At 34.7% G+C, this 16,858-nt stretch overlaps 2 protein-coding genes and 1 long non-coding RNA gene across 3 annotated transcripts; 1 reads left to right on the top strand and 2 right to left on the bottom strand.

The window, feature by feature from the left end:
• Positions 1–495: 495 nt before the first annotated feature.
• On the bottom strand, positions 496–1,169 carry LOC106329211 (60S ribosomal protein L27-3-like). Its single transcript, XM_013767820.1, has one exon. It carries the CDS (start codon positions 1,126–1,128, stop codon positions 721–723), a length of 408 nt encoding a protein of 135 aa, XP_013623274.1. The 5' UTR covers positions 1,129–1,169; the 3' UTR covers positions 496–720.
• A 1,894-nt stretch (positions 1,170–3,063) lies between these two features.
• Positions 3,064–4,315, bottom strand: LOC106333326. Its single transcript, XR_001268343.1, has 3 exons — positions 4,206–4,315; positions 3,908–4,040; positions 3,064–3,366 (listed from the first exon to the last, which is right to left on the bottom strand). It is a non-coding gene; the product is annotated as an uncharacterized LOC106333326 (long non-coding RNA).
• A 3,336-nt stretch (positions 4,316–7,651) lies between these two features.
• On the top strand, positions 7,652–9,882 carry LOC106331703 (OTU domain-containing protein DDB_G0284757-like). The gene is made up of 9 exons (XM_013770103.1): positions 7,652–8,107; positions 8,273–8,346; positions 8,476–8,530; positions 8,621–8,695; positions 8,942–9,015; positions 9,112–9,160; positions 9,354–9,438; positions 9,528–9,584; positions 9,667–9,882. The coding sequence occupies exons 1-9, from the start codon at positions 7,892–7,894 to the stop codon at positions 9,708–9,710; spliced, it is 729 nt and encodes a 242-aa protein (XP_013625557.1). The 5' UTR covers positions 7,652–7,891; the 3' UTR covers positions 9,711–9,882.
• The last annotated feature ends 6,976 nt before the right edge of the window (positions 9,883–16,858 follow it).

A 16,858-nucleotide genomic window follows, 5' to 3' on the forward strand; every position in this document is an offset into this window, starting at 1 on the left:
AATCAAGCTCTTATTCTTCATCTTTCTCACATCTAAGAAAAACACAGTTTGTGATAAATCAAGCTCTTATTCTTCATCTTTCTCACATCTAAGAAAAACACAGTAAGCATATCACAAACTCTGGTTTTGGTTTTTCAATGCTCACGTAAAAGAAAGTCTTAGACAATATTAATATTAGATAGTATTTGGTTTGTTTCATTTATGTAATGTACGTATGTGTTGTTTATATAATACAAGCTTCTTTTTTTGTTTATATTATGGTGTTTTATTTTATATGAGATTTATGCTTTGGTTTTAATATTTATATATACACATTTATATATATATATATACGTCGTTTCCCGTGCAACATAGCTAATAAACTAGTGACAGTACATAAATTAAAGCAACAATATAGCAAATGATCATTAACTAAAAAGACAAAAATCAAGAACCAAATAAGTCATAAACCATGGGAAACATGATCGACATTCATTCTAGAAACTAGATAATAAGTTGACGGTAAATTCCACTGAAATATAAAGATCGGAAGCAAAATGAAATGAAAATGTTTCTCCAGACATAATCAAAGCAGACACTCGCAGCTACAAATGATTAAAATTGACAAGTAATAAAGACAAAACCCAGAATCAATTTCAAACCAAAAGTCTTAAACCATCCAAAACACGATCCACATTCATTTCTAGAACTACAAAAGTAGACTGTAAAGAAACTCGGTTCTCAGAACCTGAGCTTGGTGAAGAACCACCTGTTCTTCCCAGTCTTGAACCTCTCCTCGAGCTTAGCCTTAGCCTCCTTAAGAGCCGCCACCTTCTTATCCTTCGAAGCCAGAGCCTCGAGAGTCGCCACTTCCTTCAGATCTACATCCAACGTGTAACGAGTAGGCATCAGATGCTGGTAGTTAACGACCTTGATGAAACACTTGACTCTCGACTTCTTCGCAGTCTTCTTGGCCGAGTCCTTGCGGATGACCTTGCTCGGGTACTTCTTGAGTCCGGCTACGAGGCAGTGTCCGTAAGGACGCTCGCGGTTGCCGTCGTCGAAGGAACGGATGATGACAGCCTTCTTACCAGCATAACGGCCTTGAAGGAGGATCACAGCTTTGTTCTGCTTCAGAAACTTAACCATGGCTTCGTCTCTACTTTTTTCCGGCGAGGATTAGTTTGCTATGAAAATATATATAGTGTGGTATGGAAAACCCTAAAGGTAGAAATGAAAGGCTTCTCACTCGGCCCATATATAGTGGGCTGGGCCTACTGAAATCCAAATATCTCACAACAGAATAAACTTTATTCACATTTTTAAAATAGAGTATGCCTTACAACATACCTCTCTCTCGATATATATACCAGGTCCGGCTTATAGTATACACATGCGTCTTGTGCTAGAGTACATTTTTTGCTTCCAAACTTGCAGTTATGTTTTTTTATAAGTCCTATCGGCTATCTGCTCGGCCATGAAACATAGTGCTATAGAGTGAACTAACCTGAAAACGTATCACACCGTCTGACTCGAACTTGAATACTTTTTGATGAATGCTAGAACCGATCGTTTGTTATGATCCACCATATAAACCAATTGAGTCGAAGTCCACTAGCCAAATAGTAGTAATTTAGTTCTCATCATGAATCGAACTCATGACCGACATGGATATACGTTGAGCTCCAAGATATTACCATTAAACTACCACCACTTGGTTAATTGCAGTTATGTTTTTGTAAATTTTAAAATAAAATCCTAAATTATGTGTGTTTTAACAAATTGATATCCTAATTTATCATGTAAAGAGTACATGCTCAGAGCTGGCAATGATATGTGAATGTGTACACAGTTTTATATGTATTTGAATATGACATGTGTTTATGCATGTTTTCTCTTGTGGTATTTCAATGATTAGATAAATGTTTGAACGAACTTTTAACCAATTTGAGGATATTTCTGAGAATTGATGGGATGGAATATTAGTCTAGTAAAAGATGAGCCTGGAATATCAAAAATTATGTCACTCTGAGAATCTCTATCACATGTTATTGTCTTCGAGACCAATTCGGTTTCAGCGGACAATCCATTGGCCTCCACGCACTCTCCTGCACATGGCAGTCCTCTTTTCGGGTTCGGTTCGGTTCGGATAGTAAATGTAGGAACCGGAAAATATCCGGAAAAAGTTCGGTTCTCATTTGGATCCGGTTCGGGTTCGGATAGTTCGGGTAGTTTGGATAATTTGGATAAAATATCGGTTATTTAAGGTAAAATATCAAATAATTAAGATGATTTACATAAAAATTTTGGATATTTTGGATTACTTTGGATATTTCGGATAAAACTATCCGGATACTTTCGGATACTTTCGGGTAGTTTGGATACTTTATAATAATTTAGTTATCATAAACTATTTTCAGATACTTTTAATAGAATTTTAAATTTAAAATATATATTTAATGATGTTATATGTATATATAATTAATATTTTTATATATTCGGATACCCGTTCGGTTCTCGGTTCGGTTCGGTTATTTCGGATATAAAAATATAGGAACCGTTCGGGTATTTGAGGGTATTGGTCCGGTTCCGGTTTCGGGTATTTCGGTTCGGTTCCGGTTCGGTTCTTCGGTTCTTCGGTTCCGGTTATTTTGCCCAGGCCTAGATGGGATTATGAGTGATGCTACGGCAAACCTCAACATGTCACGAGTGGAAGGCCAATAAAACCACTTCAAAAATTTCAAGATATGGAATGGAACACACTACGAGGAAAGGGTAATCGAGGTCGTCGAGGCCGCGGTAACCGTAGACCATCTACCTAGTGATTTCATCATTCTCTTGTTTTCACTAAACTTAGGTATCATAAGTTTCTTTTTACAAGCTAATGCTTGGTTGAATATGATGCATGTCTCATCGTACTTTCTTAAACTTTATGGTTGTTAAGCCATACCTTGTATGTCTCTTTGAATTTTAATTTTTTTAAAAAAAAAAAAAAAAAAAAAAAAAAATCAAAAATTGCATGAATAGAAATATTGATGTCAAACTTTAAGAGATTTTCTTTAAGTTTCTTGTTTAAAACATATGTTGAGTTGAATAATATTAACGTGTTATGAAGATCTAGGGACAGGACAGGTGTTTCAGATAGCATTTCGACACACCAAATTCACTTATATATATATATATATATATATATGATCACTGAATATAAAGCACAACAACGACAACCATCCGTGGAGTACATCACATAAAGCGTAATTAACACAATTATCATCAAATATATATTTTCTTTTTGTAACACCAATGATTTGCATGAAACCGTTAACTCCGAAGTCTCATTATGGTGATGCCGCTAAGAGTCGCAGGCAACAACAGCAGCACTTGCCAAGACTGCCAATAGACAATACAACTTAGATTAATTGTAAGTTTTCTTTTTTACAGTTTTTATGTAAAGACATATTATATCGTACTAACTAAAATAGTAATACATCTTCTGAAATACTATATATAAACAGAGAAGTTTTCATTTAGCAAAGTACGAAACAATTTCAGTTTACTTTGGTTGCTCAGTTGGAAAAGGAAAAGAAACTCTGAGCCGGAAAATATGAAGTGGATTTTATTATGAATAAAAAACTGTAAGTTGGTGAAACTAAACTTTTTTTTTAAGAAAACATCAGTTTAAAATTTTAATCTCATATAACATGTTGAAATGAAATCTATAAAAAAATGTCTGATGAGTTGAACAGTTTAAAAACCCGGGAAAATGGAGAAACACACATTTCTAAAATCTACACAAACAGACCATTGAAAATTTGAGTGCTGTATCAACATTCTGCAAAAGATTAGCGTATAACTAGAAGCAAATAATATATAAATTTATATAGTATATTTTGTAGTAAAAAATAAAATAAACTAAAAGAAATGTATATACCATGACCAAAATCCATCGCCTTTGGACTTCGTTTCCACTGCGGCTACCACAGGATCACCAGCAGCCGCATCCCTGGTCGGATAACCAATCGGCGGCGGACTTGTGTAGGGCCCCTGTGGCTTTTCCACTACGACTAAAAAGATAACTAAATTATATAACGAATTAATGGCTGTTGTTCCAAAAAAAAAAAAAAAAAAACGAATTAATGCCGGCTAATGGTAACTGAATAGCTGTTGGATATATTCTTAACACAAGCACCAAAAAAACCGTTGGATATATGGATAATCTGGAGGATTACCTGAAGATTGATTCATATTTGATTCAGTGATAAGTGAGGGAATAAGGATTATGAAGAGGAGAGAGTGTGTTGTGGTTTTAATTTCAGGAAGAAGAGCTGAGTATTATGGTTTTATAGAGATTATGAATATCAGGATCCGGATTATGAAGATAATGAACATGAGAACGAGTGGATACTTAGGTCCACGACAAATCACTCTCTAGGTCTTTAATTGTTTGTATTTCGAGTGAATACTTAGGAATACGACTTTGGAGAGAAGTCTTAGGTATGTAAGTGTTCCTCAATGGACTTTTCCATATTCAGCATGTGCCTCCTAAACGATGATTTTACGTTCATCATCAAACTCTTTTTCGTTCATCTTTTGTTTGGCATCATCTCTCAGAGATTATATACCCTTTTTAGTTCCAGTGTGTAGTATACTAGTATTGAATTTTTAGACCATTTGATAAAAAAAGACCATTTAATAATTTTACTATAATGGAATAAAACAAAATAGATTCGTGCTACTTCTGGGCTTTCTTTAGGGTTAAATATCTAACTTTTTATTAAAGTGTTATACTACCATAGATTTATTTGGAAACTGGACATTTTGCAAATTAACCTAATCTTTTCCGCTTGTAAATTTTCGGCGATGACCAGAAACGAGGAAAATGTTATAAAGTGGGTCCAAAAGAGGAGGCTTCGTACATGGCGATCACGAGCATCGTTGATCAATCATGTGCCGTCACCACTCCGCCTATCAACGACAAATTAATAAAATCTACCTCCAAAACGGAAATAGACGTAAGCCGATGCACGTCATCTTTCTGACGTCATTTGCTCTCTCATTAAAAAGACAGGCTACGAAATAAGCTACACTTAAAATCTCAACATGCATTAATATATATATATATATATATATTTTTTTTTTGGTAGGTTTCCGACGACCGTGGTCAACCGACTATTTCCGCGAGGCCCACGGCACTCCATGTATCCTTGGGATTTAACCATAGCCCGGGTGGCCAACGGGACTCAAACTGCGGGTACCGTATTAGAGATTTTCCCCTCAAGTACCACTAGCGCAAGGCCGCTGGTTATGCATTAATATATATTGAAACTATTTTTAAATAATAAATACAAAATAATAAATATATTGCAACTATTTTGTTCTTTTGTTTTGAACTTTCACTGCAACTATTACGTCTCGATAATGATTTATTCAAATATTTAAATGTAAAGTTCGTATTCAAAATTTAAAATATTAGTTGCAAAAAAAAATTAAAATATTGAAAAGTCACACTTTACGTGCAAGCTTTTTAAGTGGCATAATTCTTTTCCAAACTATATTTTCATCTTTTGTAAAATATAGAATGTTTTAGATAAGATTATTAATATTTAAAAGTTTTTATCTAAATATATCAATAAAATATAATTTAATATTAAACTTATTATAAAATAACCTATAAATTAATATAATTGGGTTATATAATATCAATGTAAGCAACTTTATTTTAAAATATTTAAAAGATCTTTAAGCATATGTTACATTTTAAGATGGACGTAGGCATGTCCAATACCGAACCGTACAAAACTGAACCGAACCGAAATAGACAATATGGTGTGGTTTTGGTATATACCATATAAACGAATGGATATGATTTTATAAAAACCGTAGGATTTGGATATGGTTTTGTTTATAACCGATTAAACCGAATAAACCGAACAAAACCGATCAAAAGTAGAAACATGTAAATATGTACATATTTTATAACGTCACATGAAAATCTATTTGTTATATAAGTTATTCTTTTGTTAATAAATACTACCATATTTTTTTATAGTAATAAAAAATTTTAATTTGAAAAACACTTAAAATATAATTAAATAACAATTCATCGCAACTGAGGCTTCTTATTTCTTAGTCTTTTTCTTTAATCATTTTGCTTTCTTTTAGCATTGATTAAATTGAAGTGAAAGTTATAAATTTGATAGAAAATAACTAGAAAAAAAATCTTCTCAACTTTTTTCTTATTTATAAACGAACAGAGTTTCACTCGAAGAAGCATGACTTTGATGAACACTAAATATGAAAGAATGGAAAAACTTTTCTTTCATACTTTTCTCTTTTGTTTTTTATTTTTATTTTCAAAATTTCGAGCTTTGATTTTAATTCTAGATTTGATTATTTCATCTGAAGGTATAAGTGTTTTTATTTTTTGTTCTTTTATTTGAAAATATAATATTTTTTCAATAAATAGCGGCGATGACAATATGACTCTAAAATTTATATAATATGATCCCAAACTAAATAATTTTGTTTTGGTATAAAACCGAATAAACCGAAAACAGACGGTATATAAACCGAACCGAACCAAAGTAAATATGGATTTAGAATAATAGTTATATTTTCTAACCGAAATACCGAAAAATCGAAAAAACCGAACCGATATCCAGATTGAACATCCCTAGATGGACGGACTATAGTTAACCAATGGGCTAAAAAGAACAAAACAATCAGTGATATAATAATTAATTTAATATTCATTAATAATGTAATTGGTATAATATCTCGATTTATTATATGTGGGCATATGTTGAGAATTTAAAAGAGTACATTTATCTTTTCAATCATTTATCCAAAACTTTTTTTAGTTAAAGTAAGTGTGTTTGAACTGGATAATTAAAGTGTGATTGAATTATCAAAAAGCTATTCTTGATATTGTACAAGTGAGGACAAAATTCGAATCCAATATCACATGATGCTTACAGGGTAAAAAAAAAAAAAAATTGAGCCTCCAAAAACTAACACGTCAACTTTAACATGGGAGGTGAAGTCCATATATCGAGTGAGGGAATGTGGAAAACCCATTAATCGGATGTTACATACGGTTCTTTAGATTAGGCATTGAATGGTAAGAGCCTCATAACTGTGTTACACAACAACCACTGGGGGCAGATTTCTCGAGATCACAAGATTTCCCATGTATCAAAACCCTAGTTTTATCAAACCTGGTTGTTTACTCCGGTTCAACTTTTATCTCCAGTTGACCATGTCCGGTTCAGCTTATCATAGTTTTTTCAGAATGTTCTTGAAGGCTAGTGTGTTATCTGATAACTGGAGACCAGTTTGTGAAATGGGTGCGAGAATGAGCGGGTTTGGAGAGAAAGAGGTAAAAAATGGGTTGAAGAAAGTTATGGAGGATTAAGAGATGAGTAAGCGATTGAAGAAGTTGAGAAGTTGAGATATAAAAAAAAATGGTGAATGAACCCGTTAACCTCTTTCAAGGATGAGACAAGCTGAGAAGTGCACTCAAAATATTAAAACCAACCGAGCTTCATATATTTAGCTTATTGGGCCTATGGCAAAAGCCTTTTTAAAAACATAGTGTGTCCAGGGCCCAGAATCCTAACTGGAAACTAGATTAAAAACACGATTAAACCGAACACTACAATGTCAATGTTAGAGATTCGGTTTCTTGTATAGTTATGAACATTTCAGTATCGATTGATCTTTGGTCTGGGTTTCTGTAATCTTGTGCGATTGATTGGGAAAGTGTCATCATTTGGATCTGATTGCTTAATCGTTTCTCAAGATTAAAGCTTTTCATTTTGGGGGATTAAAGATATGTTTTTTTTTTTTTTTTTTTTTGGAGAGCTTAAAGAGATACACTTTGTGTAGGTGGTAACTAGTATAGAATCCAATCACCATGGGTGAGCACAATAGGAATCCATTTGCGATTGCAAGTGCAAGTGGAAACGCAGGGGGAGGAAGTACAAGTGCGAGCTCAGACTCCAGTTTTAGTAGCAGTGTGGCGGATACAGATGATGACCAAACCATTGCACGTATGTTAGCTGAAGATGAGAGCTTAAGAAGAGAGCAGGGCAAGCTCGGGAGGAGGCTCTCTCATTTGGGTTCTATCCCTGTATGATAAGCTTCTCTTCTTACCTATTAATTATATATATTAGCATGAATGTGTGTTTTGGTGAGGTATTCATAGTAACCTTTTGTTTTTGCATTGTGACTTAATGAAATCCTTTGATGTCTTACTCCTACACTTTCGAGTAACCTTTGCTTTCGTATTTGGCAGCACACTCCTCGGGTTAACAGGCAAATACCCGACGTAAATGATGCAACGTTAGACCATGAGCTGCTCTCTGGGAGGTTCTTGCTCTTCTTATCAACCTTCCTTTTTCAGCCTTAGATGAAAAACAAATGTAGTTGCATTCGAATCTCGGTTTTGTAACTTGCCGCATGGATCATGTTTGATGGACTATATCCTTTTTGTGTTAGGTTGGCCACATATGGGCTAGCTGAGTTACAAATGGAGGGGGATGGCAATTGCCAGGTACATTGGAAGGAACATCCATATGGTGATATAGACCTTGTTTTGTTTCCAAAAAGAAATTGTATTGATTTTTTGTCCTTGTTATGACAGTTCCGAGCTCTAGCGGACCAGCTTTTTCGGAATGCAGATTACCATAAACATGTAAGGAAGCATGTTGTAAAACAGGTACTGTCTGAGAGCCATTCTGTTTCTTGTTCTCAAATTTTATGGTCAGTGCCTTCAGGGACGAATATTTACTTGTATGTATTTGCATTAATTATAGACTATTGCTTATTCATCCCTCAAGCTGTGTTTTCCTCTTTCTCTCTCTCTCTCTGGTGACTTGGTTTTCAATCACTTATGGCTCATGAAGTTCCCAACTCCTCTGAACTTGGTTTGTCCAATTATTCTGACTCAGTGCACTTTTTTCAGTTGAAACGGCAACGCAAGTTATACGAAGAATATGTGCCTATGAAATACAGACACTACAGAAGAAAGATGAAAAAGTGAGACATCTTTGTTTTTGTTTTTTTTTTGTATCTGTATCAGCGAGATGGATACAAGCTCTTCTCTGATTTATTCTTTTTACTAATAAATCTTAGACCGGGTGAATGGGGAGATCACGTTACTCTTCAAGCTGCTGCAGATCGTGTAAGTTGTTCTTTTAAAAACTGCATATCATGTTTTGAGTTTACAAGAGACCAGAGCAGATTATAAATACACCTCAGAGATTATGTCTTCTCTTAAATCTTGTGGAATCATTGCAACTTTAACCTTTTTCTCGCTCACATTGTGTTCCTTTTCTACTCTTGAATGAATGGCTGATGACTCAGCATTACTGTAGTTCGAAGCCAAGATCTGCTTAGTCACATCATTTCGGGAACAATCCTACATCGAGATTCTTCCCCATAACAAGAACCCTCTTAGAGGTACCAAAAAACCTCTCTTTCTCTTTGCCATTTCACTCTCTTAGCTAACTTTACTCGGGTCCTAAATGAATCGTTTTACTGTTCTGCAGTGGCTTGGCTTAGCTACTGGAGCGAAGTGCATTACAACTCGCTATACTCTGTTGGAGGTAAAAAAAAAAACTCAAGTCTCCTTCCATCATCTCTATTTTACTCGATCTTGATCTTCGGTAGTTCTTGATCTTTTATCAGATGTTCCCACAAGAAAACCCAAGAAGAAGCATTGGCTCTTCTAGGATTGAATCCAGATTCATGTATACCATATATGTATGTATAGGATCTTCCTCAGATTGTGTGTAAACTTTGTTGATAGCCTCACTCTTTTACATACTTACATGCTTTATCGCTGGTTCTCTCAATACTTTCATTGCAAGGGACCGAGTAATACTATATATTTGTTATTTGTAATCATTTAATCTTGAAATATTTCCTAAGTTTTACTTGAACATTCCGATTTGTGATTCATAACGAAAATACAACTAACAAACAGCCAATAGTTAAGTTCAAAAAAAAAAAAGCAGCCATTAGTTTTCATAGTTTAAATAAGCGGACCATAGTGAGAGATACTTGAACGGACCGGATGTAATACTTTCACGTGGACCAAATAACGTGTCGTATAGTTGATATAATTTGGTGTGTTCCTATATTTAAAGTCTAATTCATTCAATTTTTTAAAAAATATATATATGGTTGAGTTTCAAGCAAGCAAGTAAAGCAAAGGACTTTAAATCACAAGAATAAAAATAGATCGGCACAGAAAGCAGCATATATATGCTTTGAGTTAGTGAAGCATCATTATTTATACGGAAAAACCAAAGTGATAAGTGCTCTTGTCGGATTTGGTCCTCATAATGCAATATCTCTCATGTGTTGATGTTAGATTAATATTCTTATCATTGATAAATTATTAAGATTTCACCTAATGAAATGATGTTAAAGATGGTGACACTCATCCACCTAATAAAAAGATTGTTATGTAATTCTGATAATTCATAAATTCTTCAATTTTCCTCCGCTTTAGCCAAATCAAAATCAATTGGAAAACTGTCATTCTCAGTGTCCCAAATCACTAGTATGAAAGCCAAAGGATAGGAAAAAAAAGAAGGATAGGAAGTACATGACATACCGTGATAGTCTAATATCCCAACCTACAAGAAATGTGAATGATCTTTGGAGTTCTCAGTTAATGCTTATCGATTGAAAAAGATGTAGAAATTCTAACTAATCGATGATTGGCAAAATCACAACGAAAATATCAAGATAGTAGCTTGTTGGATTGCCAGAAATAAAGTTTAGATAGAAGTTGTGTTTGGCGTTAAGATATATGAAAAATATGTTAAGATAGTAGCTTGTTCGAGCCTTGTACAGTTTTATATTTTTCTTTATGTGATATTTTTCGACATCAAAAGTATTGCCAATATTGTTTAATTACATGGTTTGTTTTTTTCATGCTTCATTTTAGGCAATAAAAGAATAATTTAATATTTGTCTTTGTGAGACCAAATTCTGATTATTGTAAACTATATTTTTATATCATTAATTCATCTATGTATTTCCTCGTCGTTCAATTATTCGTGTTCTTTATTTAGTGTGATGTAATTTTTTCTTCTTCTATGTTTTCTTTTCTTTAATATCTTTTTGAAACTTCTAATAATGTCAACCAACTTTCTTAAGTAAAATTTTGTTGATGGTAAGACGAATACAAATTTCTCATTTTAATTAGTTTTAAATAGATGATACTAAATCAAATTGTGATGTTTTCTTACATGTATAAATTGATGTTATCAGATGTTATGTGTTTTATTTTAATAAAAATTGTAGAAAGTGTCTTCTGCTGTTTAGACTCAATGACAAAGTAGAAGAAATATAATTAAATGACGACCGAGACGAAACTTATAATAAATGATGTGGTTTTGTGTTTGAGAAATTACAATTTAAAGTTTTTTTAGTAAACCATTTTTCTCAAAGATGTATTTTCGTAATAATCTCAATATGGAAATCAAAATTTAAGAAAAAAAAATTTTCAAAAAAAAATTAAATTAAAATCTTGAGATATTTTTTAATGTGGTGGCACAAACGAATCTTTGAGAAAATATTTAGCAAACAAACAAATGATATTTGATCACCTACTTCTAAATTTCATAACAATCCAAAAATTCTCTTTATTTTTATATATAATAAAATTTTCAGCTTTTATATGAAATATTAGTTTACGTACAGTTAGGTTTATAATAGATCTATGTAGGCCTAGGCATTCGGTGGCCCATTCGGGTTTCGGGTTGGGTGCAATCGAGTGTCGGGTCTTCGGTTCTCCCATAAACAGCTCCATACGGATCTTTTAAAAGTTTGGGTCGGTTTTTATCGGGTTCGGTTCGGGTTTAGCACCATACCAAAGAACCGGTTGTACTCGATTTACACTTCGGGTGTCGGATCTTAATCGGGTTTTGGGTTAAGAAACACTAAATTGTACTTGGTTTAACACTAATTACTTGCTAAAAAGAGCTAAGACATTCTCTTTGTAGTTTTGTGCATCAAGAAAGGTTCAAACGAGCTAAAAAGAAACTAAGACATTCTCTTTGTAGTCTTGTGCATCAAGACATAAATGTATACAAAGAGTCAACAATGAAACACAAAGTCACAAACGTAAAAACCAATCATATAATTTTACTGAATCTAAAACCAAATAAAAGTCACAATTATTGAAATGAAAACCAAACGAGATTCATGATCCAAAACCAAACAAAAACCAACATTGTTCAATGAAATGAAAAAAACTAAAACTTTCAAACCTGAAACTTCAATCTTCAACCATCAAACTTCAAAACCGAGACTTCAATCACCAAGGTTGTGAACCTCAAATTCTGACAAAAGAACAGTATACAAATGAATTAGTAAGAGAACACATATACAAATTTTAATGACGAGAACTTAAGTAGAAGAAACATACCTTCCTCAAGTTTATCAAGATGTTCAACTTCGGCAAGAATTTGTTCATTTGTGATGATCCTTTCAGTAAGTTTAATATCAGTATGCATCTATTGCTCACTACACAGAAGAACCTCTATCATGAAGTGAGTTAAGCAGCTTATGTGCGGTTCTAATATTCTGCCAGTTGTGCTAAATGCACTCTCTGAAGCCACTGATGAAATCTGCATAGCAAGGAGATCTCTGGCCATTTCTGCAAGAATCGGATACTTGATTTTGTGCACACTCCACAATGACAGAATGTCAAACTCGGTTCCCGGTAAGAGTTTAGGAGTCTCAACAGCTTCCTTCAAGTAAACCTCAAGTTCATCCCTTGTGTCCTCACCTTTTTCAGCTACAAGTTCCTTGTACACAGCATCCATCCTTTCATACCCAAAATCATCAACTACCAGTTCCATTCTTTCTGATGCTTGCTCCTGAGACTCTGGAACAGGGACACTAGACGCTTGAGTTGACTGTGCTGTACTCTCTAAAACACAAGTTGTACTCCTTGAACATGCTCTGGAGAAGATCAATCACTGATCCTAGCATTTCCTTAGCCTCATAACTGTCTTTCCCATACAGTTTCTCAAAACATAGCTTAGCAAAATGCATCTTATTCCTAGGATCAAAGACTGTCGCTAGGATCAACATTTTATTAAGACCCTTGATACCTTCCCAGTACTTCAAAAACTTCTTCAACATATCAGATGCTGTCAACTTCAACTCAGAATCTAAGCTATTCGCTAAACCAGTGAGATTTCTCTCAATTGTCACTATCTCACCATAGCATTTGTATGCATTGACCTTAGATGAGGCAGAGACAATCAAAGTATTGTTGTAGAAGATGACCAAAAACCGAATCAGCTTCTCAACACCACTCCAGCAGGTGGTCCACACCTCTTAACCCCATTTTCTACTTCCAAAAAGTAGTCATTGTACAGCCTATCCTCTGCTTCCATCTTATCAAATGCTACCTTAAACTGTAATGCTCTAGATAGCATAAGAAAAGTTGAATTTCACCTAGTCTTTACATCCAAAGGCAAGCTACCACGAGTCATCTTACCAGTTGTGACTCTTTGATCAAAAGCATTGACCCTACTTGTAGAAGACCGAACATATTGAACCGCATTTCTGACAGCTAACACATTATCGCCTAAATCACGCAAACCCTCCTTAGCAATCAAATTTATAATATGCGCAGCACACCTCATGTGTAAATAATTTCCATCTAAGACTAAAGCATCAGGGGAAATTGAGCTAAAGACACTATGGAACCTCCCTAAAGCAGAAGTATTGGCAGTTGCATTATCTACTGTGATGCAGAACAGTTTCTCAATTCCCCAGTCTTCTAAACAGTTTAAAAGAACATTAGCAATGGTCTGACCTTTGTGATCAATGATGTACTTGAAGCAAATGATTAACTTCTTCAGCTGCCACGATTCGTTAATGAAATGTGATGTGATAACCATGTAACTTGCTCCTGATATGCATGAAACACATAATTAAAATGTATTAAAATGTATGTAGAGTAAGTTCAAATATCAGTAAGTTCAAAGAGTATTAAAACATATGTTTTACCTGTCACTTGAGCAGTCCAAATATCAGTGGTAAGGGAAACCCTTTGTTTGCTTGTGCAGAGTAAGTTCTTCAATGCAACTTTCTTCTTCACAAACATCTCCACAATGTTCCTGGTCGCAGTCCTTCTTGAGTGAGGCTTCCAGAGGTTAACCTTGCAATTTAAAAGAATAAAACAGTAAGTAATTTGAGATGACTTTAAAATGAGAATTAGAAATGCAAAATTATACAAGGTTACCTTACCTCAAAAGTGTTTGAAAGATGTACTTTCAATGAATGAAAGTGGCAACTCTGGTGACACCACCAACTCATTACACGCTTCTTTGAAAACAGTCTCAGAAACTTTAGATGGCTTCAGATTTCCTTCATTACCAATCTGTTGTCGATTCGTTTTCTGACCAATTACGAATGACTGGTGTTCTTTGCAGATTTGCAGATGCTGCTTCAGGTTCGAAGTTCCTGACTTGGATGCACATGAAAAGATCTTGTGGAAATGGTGACATACACACTTGTCTCGGGTCTCTTTGGTTCTTGTGAAATGCTCCCACACACGAGACCTTGGCACAACCAACTTCTTCACCTTATTCGCCTGAGAGGATGCTCCAGATGTGGCATTCGCATTAGCACTTGTCTCTTGGTACACTTGGTCTTCACATTGCATATCAACATCGGTTTGTTGGTTATCGAAAGCTGAGGATGTCATCTGCAAGAGAAAAAAAAATTATTATTAGCTTTACAGATGAGATTGAAAACAATAGAAGAAGTGAAGAACTAATATTAGTCTTTTGCGTTAACATAGATCAAAATCATAAACGATGAAGAACTAAGATAATAAACGATGAAGTGAAGAAGTGAACTAATATTGAAGAACTAACAAGAAGAACTAACGATGATGAACTAAGATCAAAAAACTAACATCACAAGGCTTAGTACTTATTACACAAACTACACTAAGAATAATAAGGTACAAAACACATTAAGACTCATCAAAATCATAAACGACAACTCAAGCTTCGTATCTAAGTCTTTCAAGATTAAGACTAAAAAGCACAAGCTTTAAACCTGAATCTAAAAGTGAAAAGCAAAGATACATGATTTAAAGAAAACTAAGCATCTCGAATTGGAGGTGGAATGGCTTATGAAGTCTAATGATACGCATCAACATATATAGGAGATGGACAAAGGGTTCCATCAAATTTTCGGGTTATGGAAAGGATTTCGGAAAGGATATACGGAAATTGAGATTTCGGAAAGGTTTGGTTGTGAATTTCACAGAGGATCTTCGTATCTCGGGGTAATCGAAAGAAGGAAACAAAAGGGGGCTAGAGTTGTGTCTGAGTGTCTCGATGATCTTCGGGTTTTGGAGGTAATTAAATGGTTCTCGGTTTTCAACCGAACCGAACCAAACCGACCACCATTACACCACGAAAACATAAACCGTTTGATTTATTCAGAAGATCCGATACCGAACCAAACCGGTTTTATCGAATCGGTTTCCATTCGGTTGTTCGGTTCTCGGATTATCTGCCCAGGCCTAGATCTATGTTTGTCTCCCAGCCATTTACTGAAGTAAAACAAAATGTAAAAGGAAAAATATTAAAAAGAAGAAAAAAAACTAAATGTAGATTGTGGATTATGTTTAACAGTGTCATTATGTGTCGATGTAAGAAGACACCGCGAAAGAAACAAAACAACAAGCAAAAGCTTTTAAACTCAACCCTCTTTTTCTTTTTTCTCCCATAGAGATGCCAGTAGATTAGGGAGAAAAAGGAGGGAAGAAGATTCTCTTGTCGTTTCCTCCTGTGATCTCTAAAGTTTCTCTTTTTTCAAAACATCTCTCTTTGTCCAGTTCTCGATCATGGAGACATCCGATTCAAGAGACTTGTACAACTTTGTTCGCGCTTCCTCAGGTCGCTCCCTTCCCTTTCTTTCTTTCTTTTTATCTCATCGAAAGAATGTCTATTTCTTACATCAGCTGATTCTCGATCCGGTTTCTTTTAAATGTACATTTTCTCTTTTTTTTTTGTGTAGCTAAACAGAGTTGTCACCGAACCCAAACACTCTTCGGAGTTCTTAGAGCATGAATATCACGGTCTCTAAGCCGCGTATTCAACTGTTTTAGGATTTAAAAAAAAAAAGAAAAATGTGTAAATTAATTGGAGACGTCAGTTAATTAAGCGAAAGAGGAAACGGTTTTATGGGACATGCGTCACAAATGTACCATTCTCTCTCTCTCTTGACGGATCATCTTCTCTCTTTCTCTCCCAAATCCTCGACGATATCGAATCTCTCCGGATATCTCTCCTCGGCGCTGATCTCTCCTCGGTGGTATCTCTCTTCGACGGAATAAGCCGGCGTCTCTCTCGGTCGAATCGTCGACTATGTCGGTCTCCTCGGTGACTCCGCTTCTCTGTCAATCTCGTCAAGTGTCGGCGTCTCTCTTGCGATCCTCGACGGCTCTGCTTCGGTGCCGGTCTCGTCGACGATTCACACTCCTTTCTCGCGATCCTCGACGACTCTGCCTCCCTATCTTGGTCTCCTCGACGCATCAGTCACACTTTACGTGCAAGCTTTTTAAGTGGCATAATTCTTTTCCAAACTATATTTTCATCTTTTGTAAAATATAGAATGTTTTAGATAAGATTATTAATATTTAAAAGTTTTTATCTAAATATATCAATAAAATATAATTTAATATTAAACTTATTATAAAATAACCTATAAATTAATATAATTGGGTTATATAATATCAATGTAAGTAACTTTATTTTAAAATATTTAAAAGATCTTTAAGCATGTTACATTTTAAGATGGACGTAGGCATGTCCAATACCGAACCGTA

This window comes from Brassica oleracea, chromosome C3, assembly GCF_000695525.1.
Source record: "Brassica oleracea var. oleracea cultivar TO1000 chromosome C3, BOL, whole genome shotgun sequence".
NCBI lineage: Eukaryota > Viridiplantae > Streptophyta > Magnoliopsida > Brassicales > Brassicaceae > Brassica > Brassica oleracea.